The sequence below is a fragment of the Sorex araneus genome, chromosome 2, assembly GCF_027595985.1.
Source record: "Sorex araneus isolate mSorAra2 chromosome 2, mSorAra2.pri, whole genome shotgun sequence".
NCBI classification, from domain to species: domain Eukaryota; kingdom Metazoa; phylum Chordata; class Mammalia; order Eulipotyphla; family Soricidae; genus Sorex; species Sorex araneus.
Genome location: NC_073303.1, coordinates 335,067,942 through 335,086,825, shown reverse-complemented (window position 1 = coordinate 335,086,825; position 18,884 = coordinate 335,067,942). Strand labels below are relative to the sequence as shown.

Here is an 18,884-nt window from a genome sequence, read left to right as displayed (position 1 = left end):
TTGATCATAACTAGATTTGCTTGATAATGGATTGCCTATATGGGAAGTCAAATGGGAGTATAAATTCACTGAGTGGGTTTGTTACTTACCATTTTATGGGTATAAATGTGTATCCCCAATCTGACTGCCCCTTGTCCAGGGAAGAACTTACTTCTTGCACCTAACTGTGAATCTAACACTGACCACACATACCACCTCCCCCATCCTTGCTGAAATATTATTTGGTGAAAATATGGAGCAGGTGTGACAGTGAGCAGGTATGACATTGAATAGTACAAGAATCAATATAATTACAACGACCATCAAACCCATTAATTTTTAGGCTAAAAACACATTATAAAGAGCACATTGCATTTTATTTAACCCCATAAATTATATACCCTTGACATATGTAAAACTTTCATATTTTTAAAGTGCTTTTAAATATATATTTTTAATAAATGGAAAATAATGTTCCTTAAAAGACATTGAATTTTTAGTGGAAAATAATATTACCAAAAGCATGTGACAATTTGTTCATCATCTTCAAGCAATGGAATTTTTATATAAAATACATATCTAGCACTGAATGCCAAAATGGTGGTTAGATGTAGTTGGAATTAGAAGTCAGATTTTCATTGGAACCTGTCTGGATGGTGTCTTAAGTCAAGAATGATGCTATGTGGGGCGAGGGAGTGCCTGAGACATCAGTGCCAGAGAAGGTGAACTCCCGTGCTCTTCCGGAGGTCCCCGTCAGTGGTCAGGGCAGCCATTTAGACTGACAGTTCCCTGGACTTCCAGGGCCTCGGTGACAGGGACAGGAGTGTGGTTGACTTGAATGTTCTTCAGACAGCCGAAAAATGATTTCCACACTGGTATCTTCAGGGTCTTCAAATTGGCTGAAAGAGCAAAGAAGAGGCATTCAATGGGTAATTCAAGCTGTCAAATGAATGCACCTCACTTAAAAAAAAATGGGTTTATTTATTTTCAAATAAAGGGACCCGGAGTTCCATCTTATCCAGCCATTTTCTTTCCTCCAGCAGGCATCTGACATGCCACCTGCTGTAATAAATCAGCACAAAGGCAACCCTTGAGCTTTTCCAAAAGAAGGAATTCTATAGCTTGAGTCACTGAGAATAAGTACAAATTCTAGTGCCTCTTATATGTCATTGAAGACTTACAGAATTAACATCCAGACTATGAGAAATGACAATTCTCTTTCCAGATAAAATTCCAGTGTCGAACTTGTCTCCATCTAAACTGTCACCTCCAATCACCTGTCCAATTCTCCCATCCTGGCGTCACCTCGCTTAACAATGCACCCATCAAATGTGATGCGTGGAGAGGAGAGACCAGTTTTTCTGCCCCTTTCCTGATTCCTGGCCTATCTCAGACTGCTACATTAAAGCAGTCTCTTCCAGGAGACTTATAAATTAGAGCCTTGGGAAAAGGGGAAAGAGAAATAATAGGGCCAGGACTATCCCTGACAGGGATCACTGCTGGCCAGTGAGCAAGTCCACGTGCAGGCTTCACTGGCCAGCCAGTGGCTGCCCTGCTGATAACCCGCAGGCTTACTGCCAGGGTAAGATGGAGAGGCAAAAGTTGACATGAGGAAATATGTGAAAGCCAAAGGTGGACAAGCTTACCTGGGACACCTCCGATGTGCAACGGCTCCTGAGTGCTGGTAGATGGGAACGGAAGACGTCCCGCTGTGTAGCTGTTGTCTGAGTCCAGTTCCAGATGCAGGATGTGTTGTTTTATGGTGACTGCAAGGAAAGGACCAGGGACAATACTCCTACGTGTGCATGTCTACACTTGTGTGTCACTTCGGGCTTTCTCTGGACTCCTTCCTACCAGATCTAGAGGAGTACCATTCACAGAAGTCTGGAGCCAAGACATAACTGAACTAGTTTCTAAATGCCAGGTGGTGATTATGCGCTTCCAGAGATGTGATTGAATTTAACCCATCAGTGAATCAGCAAGGCAAGTATTATCCCTCCTGTTTCTCAGACAAGACTCAACCACTGAGGAGTCAATGGAGTGGGTTAGAATATGGTGAATGAACTGGACTGAAGTCCTGGTCTCTTCTTTCTACCAGTCATGCTTATCCCACAGGCTTTTTGCTTCTTGGAAAACTGACTCCAAAACAGTCACTTTTCACCCTCAAAACAAAATTTCTCTTATATTAACAATTTTGGCTAATTGAGATAGCATTGGGTTTTAAGTTAGCTCAGAAAAAATACTCACAAAAGGTATTTTAGCTAATATATTTTCAAACTAATGTCTGTTATCCATAAAAGAGAAAATTCAATTTGGAAGGTTATTCTCCACCCAGCAGTCTGTCTAAATGGTTTGCTTTAATGTTAAGTATTTGTTATAATAAAACCAACCACGAATCTTAATAATATTAAGAGCAAATAGTAAGAGCAAATACTGAAAACTTACCATGCAGCATACACTATTAATCTCTTTACATGGGATGCATAAAATCCAGTTCATTTAAATCCATATCCCATTTAATTAATTTCCTCAGCCCTGGGAGATGCACATTATTTTCCCTCCCTTGTGCAGATGCGGAGACACAAGGTCAAGAGCAATAAAGTAGATGGCTCAAGGTCACACATGCAAAGGTGGAGCCCAGAACTGGTTTCTGTTTTCTTCGACTTTAGGGCCGAATTCTAAATTATAGTGTTGCTTTATCTAGAAAATAATCAAAGTTTTTCAGTTTTCTGGGAGAGAGATGAAAAGACATTAATTTGGGAGACTGGCCTGAGTCGTTAATGGATGATGAAACGAGGCTGTGTCTGAAATAGTCCTGATGGAAAAGGAGTGGGTGGGCAACAGGCCAACAGACATACCTGCCACCGAGTGCCACTGTCCATCACACAGAGATTGCTTTGGCGTGACTGACGTTGAAATGCCACCTGCTTCACTCTCCACTGAGGCTATGACCTGGAACACACATGAATTTTCCTCTAGAAAGGAGGGTGGAACCAACTTCCCTGGCCATCTTCTCTTTCCCCCAACCATCCAACCCCCGTGACAGCCCAGGAACCCTCAGCTATAGGCATTTCCCCCAGCATCAGATGTCACTCAGGGCCCAATGCTTGGCAGGAACCTGATGCCTCCCTTGTGGGCCAGCGGACTGTAAACCCCATGTCCTGTCTGGGCTGCTGCCAATGGAAATGAGCACTTTCCTCCTAACCCGAAGCCTGCCCCTGTCAGGCTTGACTGGGAGGCTACCAATTAGCACAGAGAAGCTTCCGGAGCTATTAATATGTGACCGTGACTCTGCTTAGAAGGACCTGTGATATTTGGAAGGCAAATATAGGCCTGCAGTTGTGGCAGGAGGCAGCCAAATATAATAATTCCATGACCACTTGACTTTATGGAGGGGTTCTCATTCAAGGAGTTTAATAAGCTGATTGCATTGTGAAGGATCCTGCATCCTGCTCCGTGGGCCAGGATTCTCCAAGGGCTGGCCAAAGGTGAGTGAGATAAGAGGACTAAAATAAGCCTGTCTATAAATTATTTATATTTCATTTGCACTAGACAGACAGAGAGGCTTCTTCTCAGGCAGTGTTTGAGCTAAACAATGCCCGAGCCAGCAGGGTGCCCAGAAGTGCCCTTGACCCTAAACCTACTGCTCCTGAAGGTGAACCGAGGAGGAGGATGTTCAGCAGGATGGGGACTGTGGTCAGGACCCGTGCCCCCAGGCTACCCACCCGCACTACAGAGCCCTCTCTTCTGTGCTTGTTGTCTCTCAGGGCAGCAAGTGTGAGAGAGGCAGACAGAGAGGAGGACACCGGAGAGGAACTTTACCAAAGGAATGAAGAACCTTCTAGTGCGGGGATGAAGCCTGATACTGGCCCTTGACTGACTTTCCCTCTCATTTTATTTGTTTGTTTGCTTTGGGGCCACCTCCAGCGACGCTCAGGGCTTACTCCTGGTGGGTTCGGGAGATCCTATGGCGTATTGGGGATTGAACCTGCATCGGTTATGTATAAGGCAAGGCCAGGTCTATCCACTGTACTATTGGTTGAGACCTTCCCTCTCATTTTAGTACTGACACTCACACGTAGGTTGGAGACTTAATATGCAAATAAAGCATGTCAGAGAATGAATCCATACTGGGTATGCTCCAAGAAAGGTACCGCCTCTACATGCTCAAAGGGAGCGACCTTACTGATTGCTGTGCCTAAAAATGAGAGTCCTTAAAAGGATGCCTATTATGAATGGGAAGAAGTATTTGCACATCATCTATCAGATAGATGGATAACAACCAAGGTACATAAAGCATTCTCAAAGTTCAATAAGAAAAAATCATAAAAAAATGGGAAGAGGATATGAATAGAATAGAACTTCCCTGGAAGGATGTCCAAATGGCTTATGAAAAAGTATTCTTATTATCAGGGAAATGCAAATTAAAACAGCAACAGACATCATCTCAGACCAGGGGGAATGGAGATATCAAATGGACTGGAAACACCCAGTATTGGAAGGAATGTAGTGAAAAAGAAAACTTTGTTGACTGTTGGTGGGGCTGTCTACCCCTTAAGTCTCTGTGGAAAATAATATGGAGACTCTTTAAATAAAGTAAGACTAGATCTTCCTCTGGCCCAGCCATTCCACTTCTTGGCATCTACCTCCAAATCATTGCTTCAAAAGTATGCACACCTATGTTCATTGCAGAACTAAGTATACAGATAGCCAGGATATGGAAACAACCCAGATAAACAACAATAGATGAATGCATATAAAAGTTGTGGTATAGGTGCATGGTGGAATACTATCTAGTCATAGAATGTACAAAATCACGCAGGTTGTTGCAATGTGGGAAGAACTAGAAGGTATCATGTTAAGTAAAGCAAGTCAGAGGGAAAAAGACAAATACCAGATGATATCATTCTTTGTGGTATATAGAAGAAGCAAAAGGGACAAGTATTGAGTGCTGACAAAACAAAAACATGTATTCAGTGCTTACAACCATATGAGTGAAATAGAAGTGGCATAGGGACATTGCTGGAGGGTCTCAGGCATTTGTTGGTGGTGAAGGTGCAGTAGATTTGTACATCAAAACTATAAACATTAACATTATTATAACCACCATCTTACCTAAACTATGATAAACATTAAAATCAGGCAAAAGTGAGAACTCTGCAAGAGACGATGACCCCTGGCTTTCTCTCTTTTCCCTGGAGCATAGAAAATGAACGTCCCATGCAAGCCAACATTTGCCTACCCTCATCTCCTTCCCCAAACAGCCAGACCCACCCATGGATCTGCAACGAAGTCACTGCTGTTACAAAAGTCACCAGGTCTTGATTTGATGTCATGAGTATGTGATTGTTTCTCATCGAGAACCACTCCCTGCAGTCCCTCCCCTTAAAATCCAGCCTCTCTCAGGGTGCCAGAATTCTCAGCTTGCTGCCCATCGGCCAAAGCTTTGGGCATTTTTTTTCTCTTCTGGGATTCCCATCTTCTCACTTACTAAACTGGGGGAGGATGTGAGGAAAAAGAAATGCATTCAGTAACCATCTTGGTCTTGGGACCTCAGGAAGGGAAGTTTCCTAGAAGAATTTGGTTTTAAAGAGAAGTTTTGAGAAGGAAAGCCTGCATGGGTGGGGAAGATAAACAATTGGCTGCATGTGTGAGTAAGGGTTGGGCTGGAGCCACAGAGGCAGCCACTAAACAAGACCTGGGAAGTCAAAGAGGCCCTGAGGAGGCTGCGTGGCCGTGGAAAGACTAGTGAGATGTGAAAGTGGAGAATGAGAGAAAGTAGAACTGATTTAGTGGACACAGGGTCCAGGACACAGGTATAGACAGCTGACAGGGGATCTTCTCCATGCATAGAGGTGTACCCTGAGCATACAGATGTGACAGGGATAGAGGGGAAGAAGGGAAATAGAGCACATGGCAGGATGGGGGGTCCTATGGCTGCTTCTACCATCTTGACAAAAGCCAGGTATCTAAGAAGGATCATCCACATTCAATGTTTTCTTTTTCTTTCATTTTCTGGCCTTTGGGTCCTACCCAACTTTGCTCGGGGTTTACTCCTGGGTCTTCAGGGAGGAGCTTGGGGAGACCATCAGGGACACTGGGTAATTGAACCCAGGTAGACCATGTACAGGCAATGATTTACCTGCTGTGCTATTGCCCCGGCTCAGGATTGCCCACATTTTAAAGATAAGGAAACCAAATTTAAAAGAGATAAAATAATTTTCCAGGGTACCTATAAATCAGAGGTGGAGCTGGGGAGACAGTCAAGCATATTTGCAATTTTCCAGTTTTAAGGGTGAAGAACAGAAACCCTAATGAACAAACTTCTTGCTAGAGGAAATAAGTAGGCAAGTCCAGCACTGGGGCCTCTGGAATACATAAACTCCTCCCTGCCATCATGTCACCTGCCCTGACCCCCACGGTAGACTCAGCCCTTGTGTAAACCCCTGCCCACTGCCCAGGTATCGGCTTCTACTCACCTTCCCTGACTCCATATACACACACAGGTGCTTCCCTGTCTCGGTCCCGATGAGTATGAGGATTCCAGTAAGACTTCTTGGGCGAATACTGAAGACAAGCTTAAATTCTGGTCCCAGGGACACCGGGTTAGCTTTCAAAAAGAGAGAAGAAGAACCAAGAGCCAAGCAGTTAAACATCATCATGGGGGGTGGGGATGTGGAGAAGATGTATGTTCTTCCAACATCAAACAAAGGTTCCTGAACTCAATATCCACCCCATTTTCAGGAAGGAAAAAAAAGGACTCTGTATCCCTTCCAGAAATATCCCTTCTGTGAGGCACAGACAGAAAGTGCTGACTACACTGAGGTCACTACAATCCCTCCCTCCTGTGCCCCCCACAAGTCATTCTGGCACCCCCAGGGGGTGGTAGTGCCCACTCTGGGAAAGCCCACAAGACACAGACAGCTCTCAGCTGCTTCTTACCTAGGACCACAAGGCCTCCTTCCTGGGAGAAATAAATGCCTTTCTCCACAGAGCCGTCGAAGCAGGGAGACACCCCCACGCTTGCAGAAGGGCTACCCAGGGGTTGCAGATTGAGTTGAAAGTTCTTCAGGCATCCCACAAAGCTGATTGCGGGGAGGCCCTGCAAACAAGGAAAGATGGTGAACGTTGGCACCTGCAACCCCAGCACTGAAGCTGAAGCCAGGCAAAGGCATGAGGACAAGGGGGAGACCTGGTCCTTCCTGCTTCAAGGAGTCATTTGGGCCTGATGGTTCCCTACCCGCAGTGCCAAGAGGACCTGGACCGCTATCTGGTGGGTGGCCACGGTCTGCAGGTCCACCATAACAATGCCGTGGGGGGGGGGGCACTAGTGACTGCTGAAGAACAGGGGGAGACCTGGCCCCAAGCAGAACTGCCATGGTCAAGTTCCACACATAGCTCACAGATCTCTCTGTCTCTTTGCGGGTAAAATCCACTTCTTAAGAGTTTCCTCTGTGATCACTTAATGCAGGTGGCTGACTGAAAAAAGAGGCTGAAACCTTCCCCAAATAAGAAAGTGTCAACAAAGCTCCCTACCTTGTTTGGTTCATTGCACCCCATCAACTCTTGGCATTGTCATTAAGTCAAGGCGTGGAGTACAACCCCAGGGAGTGTACATGGGGTCTTGGGCCCGCCTGAAGCTCCTGAAATGGGGGTGTCTCATCTAGGGCCCAGGGCAGGCCTCAGGGGCTTCAGGAGTTCTGGGAAAACCACATACAGCCCCTGAAACTCTGCCAGGAGTTACCCCTGAGCACAGTGGCCTGTGGTCTCCAACTGAAAGGAGATGGTACGGGAGGTAAAGCACCTACACGCAGCTGCTTCTGTTGACCCTGATTCTGTCCTTGGCACTGCAAAGCGACCCCCAAGTACTGCCAGGGGTCACTCCTGAGCACAGAGCCAGGAATAGCCTCTGGACAGTGCTGAGTAAGGCCCTCAAACAAAAATTTCCTAAAACGTTCTCAAAAGTATCATCAACTAAAATCTCTATGAACTCCCTTCTAAAACAAATGCTTTTAGGAATTTGGAGTCCGATATGGCAGATACACAATTTAATGATTAGAGAACTTATTAAATTTGCATATTATATTGGTGTCAATGATAAAACTAAGGATTCCTCTCCTAGTAAAACTTTTAGTTGCTTAATATTTGTCATCTTCCATAGTGTGTCTGACACCATCCAGGGTAGCACCTCCACAGTGGTATTCTGGGGCAGACGGCATTTGGCTGGAGGTTTGTTGCCCACTGAAATGATCCAGGTTGAAGCAAGGCTGCAAAGGGAACCTCAGATTGTAAAGGAAGTTGCAAGTGAGTTGCTACGGATCATTCCTGATAGTAGGATGTTGACTGTGATGAACACAGGTCTAAAGATAAGGTTTATTATTCAGGGCCCAGAGAGCTAACTCAGAGGGCTGAAGCAAGGCCTTGCACTTGAGAAAGCTGAGTCCCATCCTAGGCACCACATGGTCCTGCCAAGCACTGCTGGGGGTAGCTGGGACATGGGGCAGAAAAAAACCCTCAATCAAGTGGTGCACTTTAATGGCTACATAATGCTGGTTTCTGTGGCAGGGAGATAAGCACAGAAAAACTAACACTGACATCAAGGGTCCTCATCAGTGATTACTGTTACAGGCACACACACACAATGCCACATGAAATTTATGATTTGAAATGATATAACATAAAATAAATATTATTTTAAATGTATTATATGAAGTATATATCTGTAACTAAAGAACGTTATTTTCTGTAAGAGAGCAAAATAATGCTCTGGGATTTTTGCCCAAACCTCAGTAGAAAACTCTAGTGAGCAGCCTGGGTCGCCCCAGAGTCCCCTAGCCAAGGGTGAGTCACTCTGACCAGCTGCAATCGAGGCTGGTGGCAATGACCTGCTTTCATTGCATCCTTTTCTGGCCCAGATTTCAGTCGTGGCTCTTCCTCCTCTGCTGACAGCAAAGACCATCCAACAGTTAAGGGAAAGGCCTCGAGAGCTGGTGAGCATGTCTGGTGTAAGTAGGCGGAGCTATAGTGGTGTCCACAATGAGAGGAGGGAGTGGCAGGGGTGGCCACTCAGAGCCCAGTCATGGATGGGACACACCCCTACAGCTTGGGGATAAATAAACACCTCTTATACAATATGAATTAATTTAATATAATTTATCAATCTTTCCCATTTGTGTCCCTTTTTTAGTCTCATTTCCCTCCAGTGGCCTCTGTCCTACATGCTAGCCTCATACTGCTCAGCTTCATTCACACAATTTTCACATGTGAACCCCTTGGAATATCTGGGGACCAACAAGGGACCACATGGCACCCTGTCTAAAAGCACTATACTTGACCACTTGCCACTCTCCTTTCCCCCAAAGCAAGAAAGTGTAGGTCATTAACACTTTAATTTTTATGTATTTATTTATATGGCTACTTACTCTTTATAGTAAAGGGTATTACATTTCCATTTCTAAGAAAGGGGAAAAGATCTGTTCCAAACAAATCTTAATTAAAAAGTAACTGATTGACTATTAAATACTGTCACTATCACTGTCATCCCGTTGCTTATAAATTTGCTCAAGCGGGCACCAGTAACATCTCCATTGTGAGACTTGTTACTGTTTTTGGCATATCGAATATGCCATGGGTAGCTTGCCAGGCTCTGCTGTGCGAACAGGATACTCTCGGTACCTTGCCTGGCTCTCTGAGAGGGGCAGAGGAATCAAACCCAGGTTGGCCACATGCAAGGCAAATGCCCTACCCGCTGTGCTATCGCTCCAGCCTAGGCTATTAAATAAATACCCAAATATAACAAAAAGGGTGAGAGCTGTACAAATGATGAAGTTTGAAAAACTTTATCAAAACTCTCTGCCTCTGACCCCAAATCTATGTTTACATTCTTGTAAGAGGAGTATTTTGATATTGTTGAATATCTTATATAATTATGATTATAAGGTAAAGAAAAATAATTGTTTATCTGCAAATTGAAGCATGATCATTTACCTTTAGCTTCCCTGAAGGAGGTGATCCCAGGTAAATTGATGAGCTGAGGCCAACAGTGGAATTTCCAGGGAAACTTCCCTCCCGGGTCTTCAGTCCATCCACAACCAAGAGCCCTTTGAGTCCATCTTGCCCAAACACCACCTTGAATGGAGAGAATAAATTCACCAGCTTCTTCCCCTTGGTGTGCTATCCTAGTGATCTCAGGACATTGAAATCCAATGTCTTTCTGTTCCTTCAAATGGCCTTAAAAAGTAACAAAAGATTTTTTTCCCCTAGGATTTTCACCATCAGCACCATTTTATGAGATTATGTTAGACACTGAACAGACAGAGCTGAAAAGTAAACTGACAAAAAGTTGGAAAACTAAATTAATTAAAAGGTATAGTTAGTCTGTGAATTTAAACAAAAGATAAGCAACTGAAGACTCAGGGGAATAACTAACAAAATACAGCCCCGCCCCCAACAACAAAGGGTGAGGAATCACTGTGTAGAGCTAAGGCGGTCTCCCAGAGGAAGGCTTGGGACACCGAGTAGCGCCTTTTACTAAGGAAAACAAGTGCTATAAAACTCTTTACTTAAGGACGGAATCCCTTGGGGTCAGAGAGAGAATGCAGCAGGTAAGACACTTCCCTTGTACACCACGAGCCCAGATTCGATCCCCAGCACCCCAAATGCTACTCCAATCACCACCAAGAATGATCCATGAGCACAGAGTCAGGAGAGCACAGTCAAATGTGACCTCCAAATCCAAACAAAACAAATAGAAATTGAAGTTGGGATCCTGGGCCCTAATGTCATCTGCTATCTCATGGCTAGTAACTTTCCAATTTATATCCTCCAGATTATAGTTAGAGGATGATGTCTGCTCTCTACGGTCTGAGACTCAGGGGATTGAAATTCTAATCTCTGAAAATACGTGGTTGTAGGACAATCTAAACAGAACTCCTACTGGTCCCCAGCTCAGAACTGTCCTACAGCCTATCTGCTCTCCTTATTTCCAGTCTCAGGAAAAGCCCCACTCCTGGTCAGTTGCTGGTGCCTAACAAAGACCACAGTACTGGTTCCTCTTTCACTTACACTCCACAGCTTGCCATATCGTCCTGGTTCTGCCCTCCATCCACCTCACCTGGGGACCTTGAACCCAAGGCAAGACATTCACCTGGTTTCTCTGCTTCAATTCTTACCCTCTTCTAGTCTCTTTGACTAAAGAGAGCTTTGAAAGTGTAAGTCTCTATATGTTCATCGTGGCACTGTTTACAATAGCCAGAATCTGAAAAAAACCCGAGTGCCCAAGAACAGATGACTGGTTAAAGAAACTTTGGTACATCTATACAATGAAATACTATGCAGCTGTTAGAAAAAATGAAGTCATGAACTTTGCATATAAGTGGATCGACATGGAAAGTATCATGCTAAGTGAAATGAGCCAGAAAGAGAGGGACAGACATAGAAAGATTGCACTCATCTGTGGAATATAAAATGGCAGAGTAGGAAACTAAAACCCAAGAATAGTAGTATATAATACCAGAAGGTTGGCTCCATGGCTTGGAAGCTAGCCTCACACGCTGGGGGAAAGTCATCCCAGATAGAGAAGGGAACACCAAGTAAAATGTGATTGGAAATCCTGAGCGGGGAGGGAGATGCACGCTGAAAGTAGACTAGAGACTGTACATGATGGCCACTCAATACCCCTATTGTGAACCATGACACCCAAAAGGAGAGAGAGAGAACAAATTGGAATGCTCTGCCACAGAGGCAGAGCAGGGTTGGGGGGGATGGGATAGGGGGTGGGAGAGATACTGGGTTCATAAGTGGTGGAGAATGGACACTGATGGAGGGATGGGGAAAAACTAGTACAAAAATGTGTGAATCTGTAACTGTACCCTCACTGTACCTCACTAATTAAAAAATAAATAAATTATTAAAAAAAGAAAGTATAAGTCTGTCCATGCAGTTCTTTCTGAGTATGACTCCCAGAAAACTTCAGAGTCACTAAGACTAAAACCCAGAGACTGAGACAGGCCTTCAAAGCCTTCATGATCTGGGCGCATCACTCTCGGAGCCCCTTATTTTTTCTACTCTCTTAGCTCACCTACCTCTACTCCTAGAGGTCGCTGTTCCCTCTCCCCTGAGCACTTTGTTCGACTTCACCTAGAGAAGATTTTCCTTCATGACCCCCACTTATCTGACTCCTTCCCGAGCCACTTTTCAGTCTTGTTTCAGCCTTTGCTCAAAGTTCTGACCAGCATCTGCCGTTACACTGGCTAAGTTTTGTATTTCAGCTCCAGTTTGACAGCTCATTAAATAGCCTGAATGACTGAATATAATCTGAGTTCTAGTTCCCTCATCAGAAAAAAAATTCCTTTTGGCTCCAAGTTGTATTTCTTTCCAAGTGAGCTAAGGACACAACATCCAAGCCAGACACGAGAAAATCATCCTCAGGAGGAAACTGGTCCTAAAAATAGCAGTCAAAACAGGTAAAAGGCACGGGGCAGCACCGGGCAATTATGGAGAGGCCAGGGGCAGCAGTGAGGGCAGCTGATGTGGCATTGGGATGGCAGTTAGGACAGTACCCTCATCAGTGAAGCCCATCATGTTGGGGACTTCGAGACCTGTCCATTCTTCTTCTGGAAGATACAGTGTCTCCATCTTCTCCATTCATTTTTTTTTGGGGGGAGGGGGGAGGGCAGGTGGTGCTCGGAATTTACTTCTAGCTCTGTGCTCAGGTGTTATTCCTAGAAAAGCTCGTGGAACCATGAGCAGTGCCAGGGATTGAACCAGGGTCGGCTGCGTGCAAGGCAGCCACCTTAGCCTCTGTGCTACCCTTCCGGTTCTCCATCTTCTCCAACTTACCGTGTGCCACTTCCCATCGTTGCACCTCTCTTTGCTCTTGAGCCTCAGCCTTTTCCCATCAGTTCCCCGTGCAAAGACCAGACGTCCTTTCGAGAGATAGAGAGCCACGTGGGCATCTGCGGTGCCTGTGGAGAAAACGAGTCCTCTGGGGGACACTGTCTGCACATCCACAGCAAACTGCCACCTATGGAAAGAAGGCAAGAGACAAAGAAGGAAACGGGGAGATGAGGAACATGTTTCTGGAACTTCGAGTGTTGGGAAGGAAGGTGATGAACCCCCTTTATTCAACAAATAAATAAGGGTGAGTTTTGATTAATGACCCATTTCTCTGGGGAGTTCGAACATATGCGGGTGTTGAAAGTTCTTTCGTATAATCTCCATACTGAGCCAGAGAAGGCAAGCATGCTCTGTGGCCAACTTACTAGTGGGAGAAGAACCAGAGCACGGCAGGCAGGAAGATGACGCAGTAACAGACAACAAGGTGACATGAGCAGTACTGGTACCATCTTAACCAGATGGTATATTCCTAATCATACAGCCACTTCCCAGAAGTCTTTCAACTTACAAAGGTGAAGCTCCTTACCCAATTGAACACTCCATTTTGGCACCTCCAAAGCCCCTGGAACCATCATGCTATTTTCCATCTCTATAAATCTGATTTCTCTAAGTGCCTCATCTAAGTGGAATCATACAGTATTTGCCTTTTTGTGACTGACTTATTTCATGAAGGCTTTTACTTCTTAAACCCAGTGAACATACATTCTGTTTTGTATCTAAGGGAAATTGTGGGAAGATGGGGGACAATTTGAATGACAAGAATTAAAAAAAAAGAATTTGAATTAAGCATTAAGTAAGCATTTGATTTCTGCAAGACAGCCTTAACACAGAGGCACAGAAATATAGATTCCACCTCCTACACCTTTACTTTTTTAGGACTCTAACATCCCACCTATGTTGGAACAATAATTGGACAAGAATCTTGCAGTAAAAGCAGGAAGTGAAGGCAAACATTGATTCAAAGAGTTACTGATTATTCTATGCACTTTGGACTAAGCAAGCTTCACTTTATCTGAAAGCTTACACCTTCCATCCCTCCCTTCCTCCATATATCCATCCATCCATCCATCCATCCATCCATCCATCCATCCATATATCCATTCATCCATTCACCCATCTATATATCCATCCACACAACCATATATCCATCCATGCACATATCCATATATCCATGAATCCATTTATTCATCCATCCATAAATTTATCCATTCAGCCACCCATCCATTTATCCATCTATCCATTATTAAATCAACATTCCTTCTATTTATCCAGCAACCAAACAATTATTTACTGAGTGTGTAATATGTGCTGGGAATGCAATGACAGATGCTACACTTTCTGCATTATTTATGGTGCACGTGCACACAGAGAGGGGTGCCTGAAAGTGCAGTGGGAAAAGGTGAAGACAAGGGAACCATCACATTCTCCTTGTGGTTTGCATCAAAATGCATATCAAACAGAAGACAGGAACTGGCCTATCCTTGCCAAAGTTGTACTCCCAGTGCCCAGTAGACAGCAAGCACTCAAGAAACAGTTACTGCATTGAATTAAATAGTAACTGGAAAATTTGGAGACAAAATCAGAAGTGGAAAGGAAAAATTAGTTTCTTCTCTTTGCTTCTTAATATCGTGAGACTGATTAAACACGGAGATGCACTTTAATTCTACAGATTAGTAAATTTCCTTGAGGGTAACATTCCTCAAAATGAAAAGGAAATCTGTATTTGTTAAATTAAACCATCCAGATGGTGACACTGCTCAATATTTCTCTGGGTACATGTGTGTGTGTGTGTGTGTGTGTGTGTGTGACTATGAATTGGTTTTCTATGGCTTTCTAGAATCTGGGATAGCTAATTAAGGAGGGTATCAGAATTTGTTGCAGAATTAAAGTACATATGTGGGCTTGGCGATCAGACTTGACATTTGCTTTCCAGAATTATTTCCTAAAGCAACAAATTTCTTTCAGAAAAGGCTAGCTGGCTAACCCCCCTCCACCCTTCTCCCATTCCCCCCGCCCCCCCATAAAGGCAACAGGAAATTCACATCTGAGCATGTGATAGTGTAGCTACACCCCTTCCTTGCTGGTGTTTAAGTGGGTATGACAGAGCATGAAAATTCACTTACACATTCATCCAAGAGCCAAGATAGAGATATTTTAAAGGAGAGTTTAAAAAATAAAATAAAACTTAATTAAACATGATGTTTACTGGGGCTGAAGAGATGGTTCAAAGGGCTGGAGAGTGTGCAGGAACCCCCTGGTCAAGCCTGGCACTGTGTGCTCCCCCAGCACTGCCGAGTGTCGCCCCTGAACCCTGCCCAAAATTATGTGTGGCCTAAAATTATATTTATTACCAGGTTTCTCCCATGTTTACAGGAGGTATACAAGATACTATTAAACTTTTTTTTGTATTTTCTTTTATTTAAAAAAAAAACTATATTTACTAATGATTGGGTAGTTTTACTTTCCCATTAAAAACTGTACTTTTCGGAGCTGGAGAGTTAGTTCAGCATTAAGCTGTTTCCCATGGCTGACTCAGGTTTAATCTCCAGCACTGTATAATGTCCCCTGGGCACTGCTAGAGTGGTCTCTGGGCAGAGTCAGTGGCAAGCCCTCAGCGCTGTCAGCTGTAGCTACCACCTCTCCCCCACCCCCAATTAAAGTGAAATAAAATTCTGGGGCTACAAAAACCCAGAGAAGGACCCCTACTGTTTACTGTTCAGGTTTGGGGAGAGAGCTGCACCCAGGAGCGATTCCCCACCTCACAGCTGGGAGCAACTCTGAGCCCTGCTGGGTGTGGCCTGCAGCTCTGCAGGACCCCAGTGCCGCATCCTCAGGCCTGACGCTCCACCTCAGTCCTGGTTGGTTGAGAATCACTCAACTGAGAATCACTGCGCATCACTTGGGGGATCCCCAATAAAAGAGGACCTGCTTCACTGGTCCAGTGGACCCTGAGGCCCCCTGCCACATCCTTGAATCCACTGCTGCATGCTGCAGCTTCCAGCCCTGGGTCTTGCCTGATATACCCAACACGAAACCTTCCAGGTGGTGGTTGTTGGCAGGGAGGTCCCTGCAGTCTGCCTCCCTTGGGGTTTCGCTGAGGCCCTCCTCACCTCCTTCCTACCCCTTTCTTTCCTCAAACCTCTCCCAGCTAGACGCCCCCTACTCTAAGTCCTTTTTCTTGCATACTACTCTTATCCTTACAGCCGTCTCCCAGAGGACTTGAACCCAGGCCTTCAAGTCAGGTCTTTTGGACCCCTGGGCAGTGTCATCTCTGCAGAAAGAAAACACGGGCACCTTTGAATTGATGACTCCTTCAAAACACCTGGAAGCTCACCTAAGAGCTTGGCCACCACTCCCCCAGACCCTCCAAGAGATGCTACTTGTTGGCACACAAAGTCCAAATGGATTCGGAGATGACCTATGCAGTGTGGAGTCACCCTAAAAGAATGATTTCCCCCTAAATGATCTACCGCGGGGCAGAGCTATAGTACAGCAGGCAGGGCATTTGCCTTGCACGTGGTCAACTTGGATCTGATCTCCGGCAGCCCATATAGTCCTCCGAGCCCCTCCAGCGGTGATCACAGAACCATAAGTAAGCCCTGAGCACCACTGGGTATGGCTCAAAACAGAACACAAAGTAAAATAAAATGATCTATCCAGTTCAGAATATTCCTAAAAAATGATTTCCTCTAAGTATAGGGCACAAGAGGAGAGAGCTGATTGATCACAGAAACAGGAGCAGCTTTGGAGAGAACGATCGGCCTCGTTTTCAGAACTCCATCCATCCTCAGCTGGCGCTGAGCTGACTGTTCTGGCAGCCCTGGGCAGGAGCGTGCTGGGGGCACACTATCTGCAGCGCTGCCTGGGCAGGCCTGGACCTCTCTTCACAAGGGTGGGGGAGCTGAGGCAGGAGGGAGCGGGCAGCATATCATGCCCACGAGGTACTGCAGAGCAGGGCTGGGAGCTGGCGCGGAGTAGGGAGATGCATCCCTACCTGGGGGTCTGCAGCTCCGGGGGCAGTGTGAACCGCATGTGACTGGTGGGGCTGTCCCCAAATCTGAGGGCCCCAGGAGATGATGGGCAGGTCTGAGCTTCTCTCCACATCACTGCTCTTCTCCTCGGGGTGGCCACTGGCATGTCCTGTAATAGCTGCAGGAGGGGAGAGAAGCGAAATCAGGACAGCCAATTGTCAGGGGAAGGCAGGCGGCCACTCTGGCTAAGTGCCCAGCTTGCTCTTCACTTTCCCTCCAAAGAAATGAAGCCAATAGAGAGGGCTTCATCCTTGTGGAGGATGCACGTTACTTCCCACCCCACCCCCCCCCCCCCGACATAGAATGGCTATGTCTGAGAGAGCCAGTCCATGGCCAGGGGCACGCAAGCCTGCACGGAGGCCCAACTCACATGTCCCCGGGGCCACTAGCTGGCCTTCTGCCACGGGGAACTGAATGGAAGATGGCAGGGAAGAGAAGGTGTGGGACGCGCACACAGTCCGTCTCTACTGCTGACCCCTCGCAGAAGTCTGCCGTCGGGTGGGCTTCTCCACAAGATCCACCCACCATCAGTAGAGAGCATGAACAGGAAAACGGTGGGCACGAGGGGAACATGAGTCTCCCTAGCGCTTGCCCTCTTTTTCTTTCCTACAGACCCCAGATTTTGATAATGTGCCAAATCTCCCCCAGGGGCACAGCGCTCTGCAGGGGTCTCTTTTCACCAGAGTTCAGGGCGTGGATTCGCTCTGTTCTGGGTTGGTCATCCTGGCCTGGCCTATGAGCCTTCAGAGCCCACAGCCTGGGGAAGGCCCTTCCTTCTAGAGGGAAAGTGGCAGAGCTGGGACCGTGGTCTGTGTAACACCGGGCAGGGGTGGGTGTCCCAGAACCAGCAGATGGGCCAGACCTCAAGCCCTGCCAGCCCAGAACCATCTGTTACTACATACATGTGGGACAGGGGCTTGGACTCTTGAAGCAGGTTGCAGTTAAGTTTTCTTTTTTTCTTCTTTCATTGAATCACCGTGAGATAGAGCATGACAAAATTGTTCATTATTGCGTTTCTCCACCAGTGCAATTATCCAGCAACTGTGCCTCCAGTCTCCCTCCCACCCCTTCAAGCCACCCTCTATCCCAGCCTGCTTCTGTGGCAGGTCTCTCTCTCTCTCTCTCTCTCTCTCTCTCTCTCTCTCTCTCTCTCTCTCTCTCTCTCCCTCTCTCATTTTAGGCATTATGCAACTTAACTGTATCTCAGTTCAGTTTTCTGGAGCTTGGAGGAATAGGCTTCCTAACAAATTCACAGTCCTTCAAGACTGGCTTTGATTCGTAACTGCTGACTGAAGGCTCAGCCTGGGACTGAAAACATTCTGGGCTGGCAGATGGTTGAGCGCAATTGTTCAGAAAGCTCAGTGAGCTGCTTAAAATCACGCCTAAACCCGAACCCACTGGAGCTTCCTGCCTGCGACTCCCTCCTTCCTGAAAAATTCTCCTGTGTGTGTTAAGAGTGGGAAGAGTGAGACGGACAGTTTTCATGGGCTCTTCTCATTGTCAAATCTTCCTGCACCTTCTTCCAGGTCCTTCTGTCCTAGCACCCAGACCCAGGTCTTGCTTATCACAGACATGGCCTCCCCTACCTTTCACACATCAGCTCGCCCCTTTCACCCCTGTGCGAGGAGCCCTGAGCTCGCACCTGTACCCCTGTAACCCCTGCCATGTAGCCTCCTCCTCAACACAACTTCACTAAACTGAAACATTCTGCCAAATCAGGGGTCTCACAGCACTCTAAGCAACGAGGGGCAGTTCCAGGGCCAAGCCTGGCGCTTCACGGATGCAAGGCAAGTGCTCAATTTCCAAGCTACATCTTTGCAGGGATTGCCCTCCCCTGCATTTAGTAACGTTGACGCAGCTTTAAGCAGTTGTTCCAGCAACTTCATGTTGACTGGAGCAGAGGGGCAACCCCCTATCAGGTCATAGAGGCTTGTTGGGGCTGGCTTCAGGGCGTGAGCCCCCCTTACTCACTCCAAT

The 18,884-nt window shown here is 46.0% G+C and overlaps 1 protein-coding gene across 1 annotated transcript in view; it reads right to left on the bottom strand.

The window, feature by feature from the left end:
- Positions 1-374: 374 nt before the first annotated feature.
- The window catches only part of LAMA3 (laminin subunit alpha 3), a 264,171-nt gene continuing 245,661 nt past the window's right edge, over positions 375-18,884 (bottom strand). The window contains exons 68-75 of the mRNA XM_055129258.1: positions 16,871-17,025; positions 12,820-13,003; positions 9,967-10,107; positions 6,922-7,081; positions 6,459-6,589; positions 2,838-2,931; positions 1,626-1,745; positions 375-878 (exon numbers count right to left, since the gene is read on the bottom strand). Coding sequence (XP_054985233.1) covers positions 733-878; positions 1,626-1,745; positions 2,838-2,931; positions 6,459-6,589; positions 6,922-7,081; positions 9,967-10,107; positions 12,820-13,003; positions 16,871-17,025 — 1,131 coding nt within the window. The 3' untranslated portion in view covers positions 375-732. The remainder of the gene's footprint in view (positions 879-1,625; positions 1,746-2,837; positions 2,932-6,458; positions 6,590-6,921; positions 7,082-9,966; positions 10,108-12,819; positions 13,004-16,870; positions 17,026-18,884) is intronic.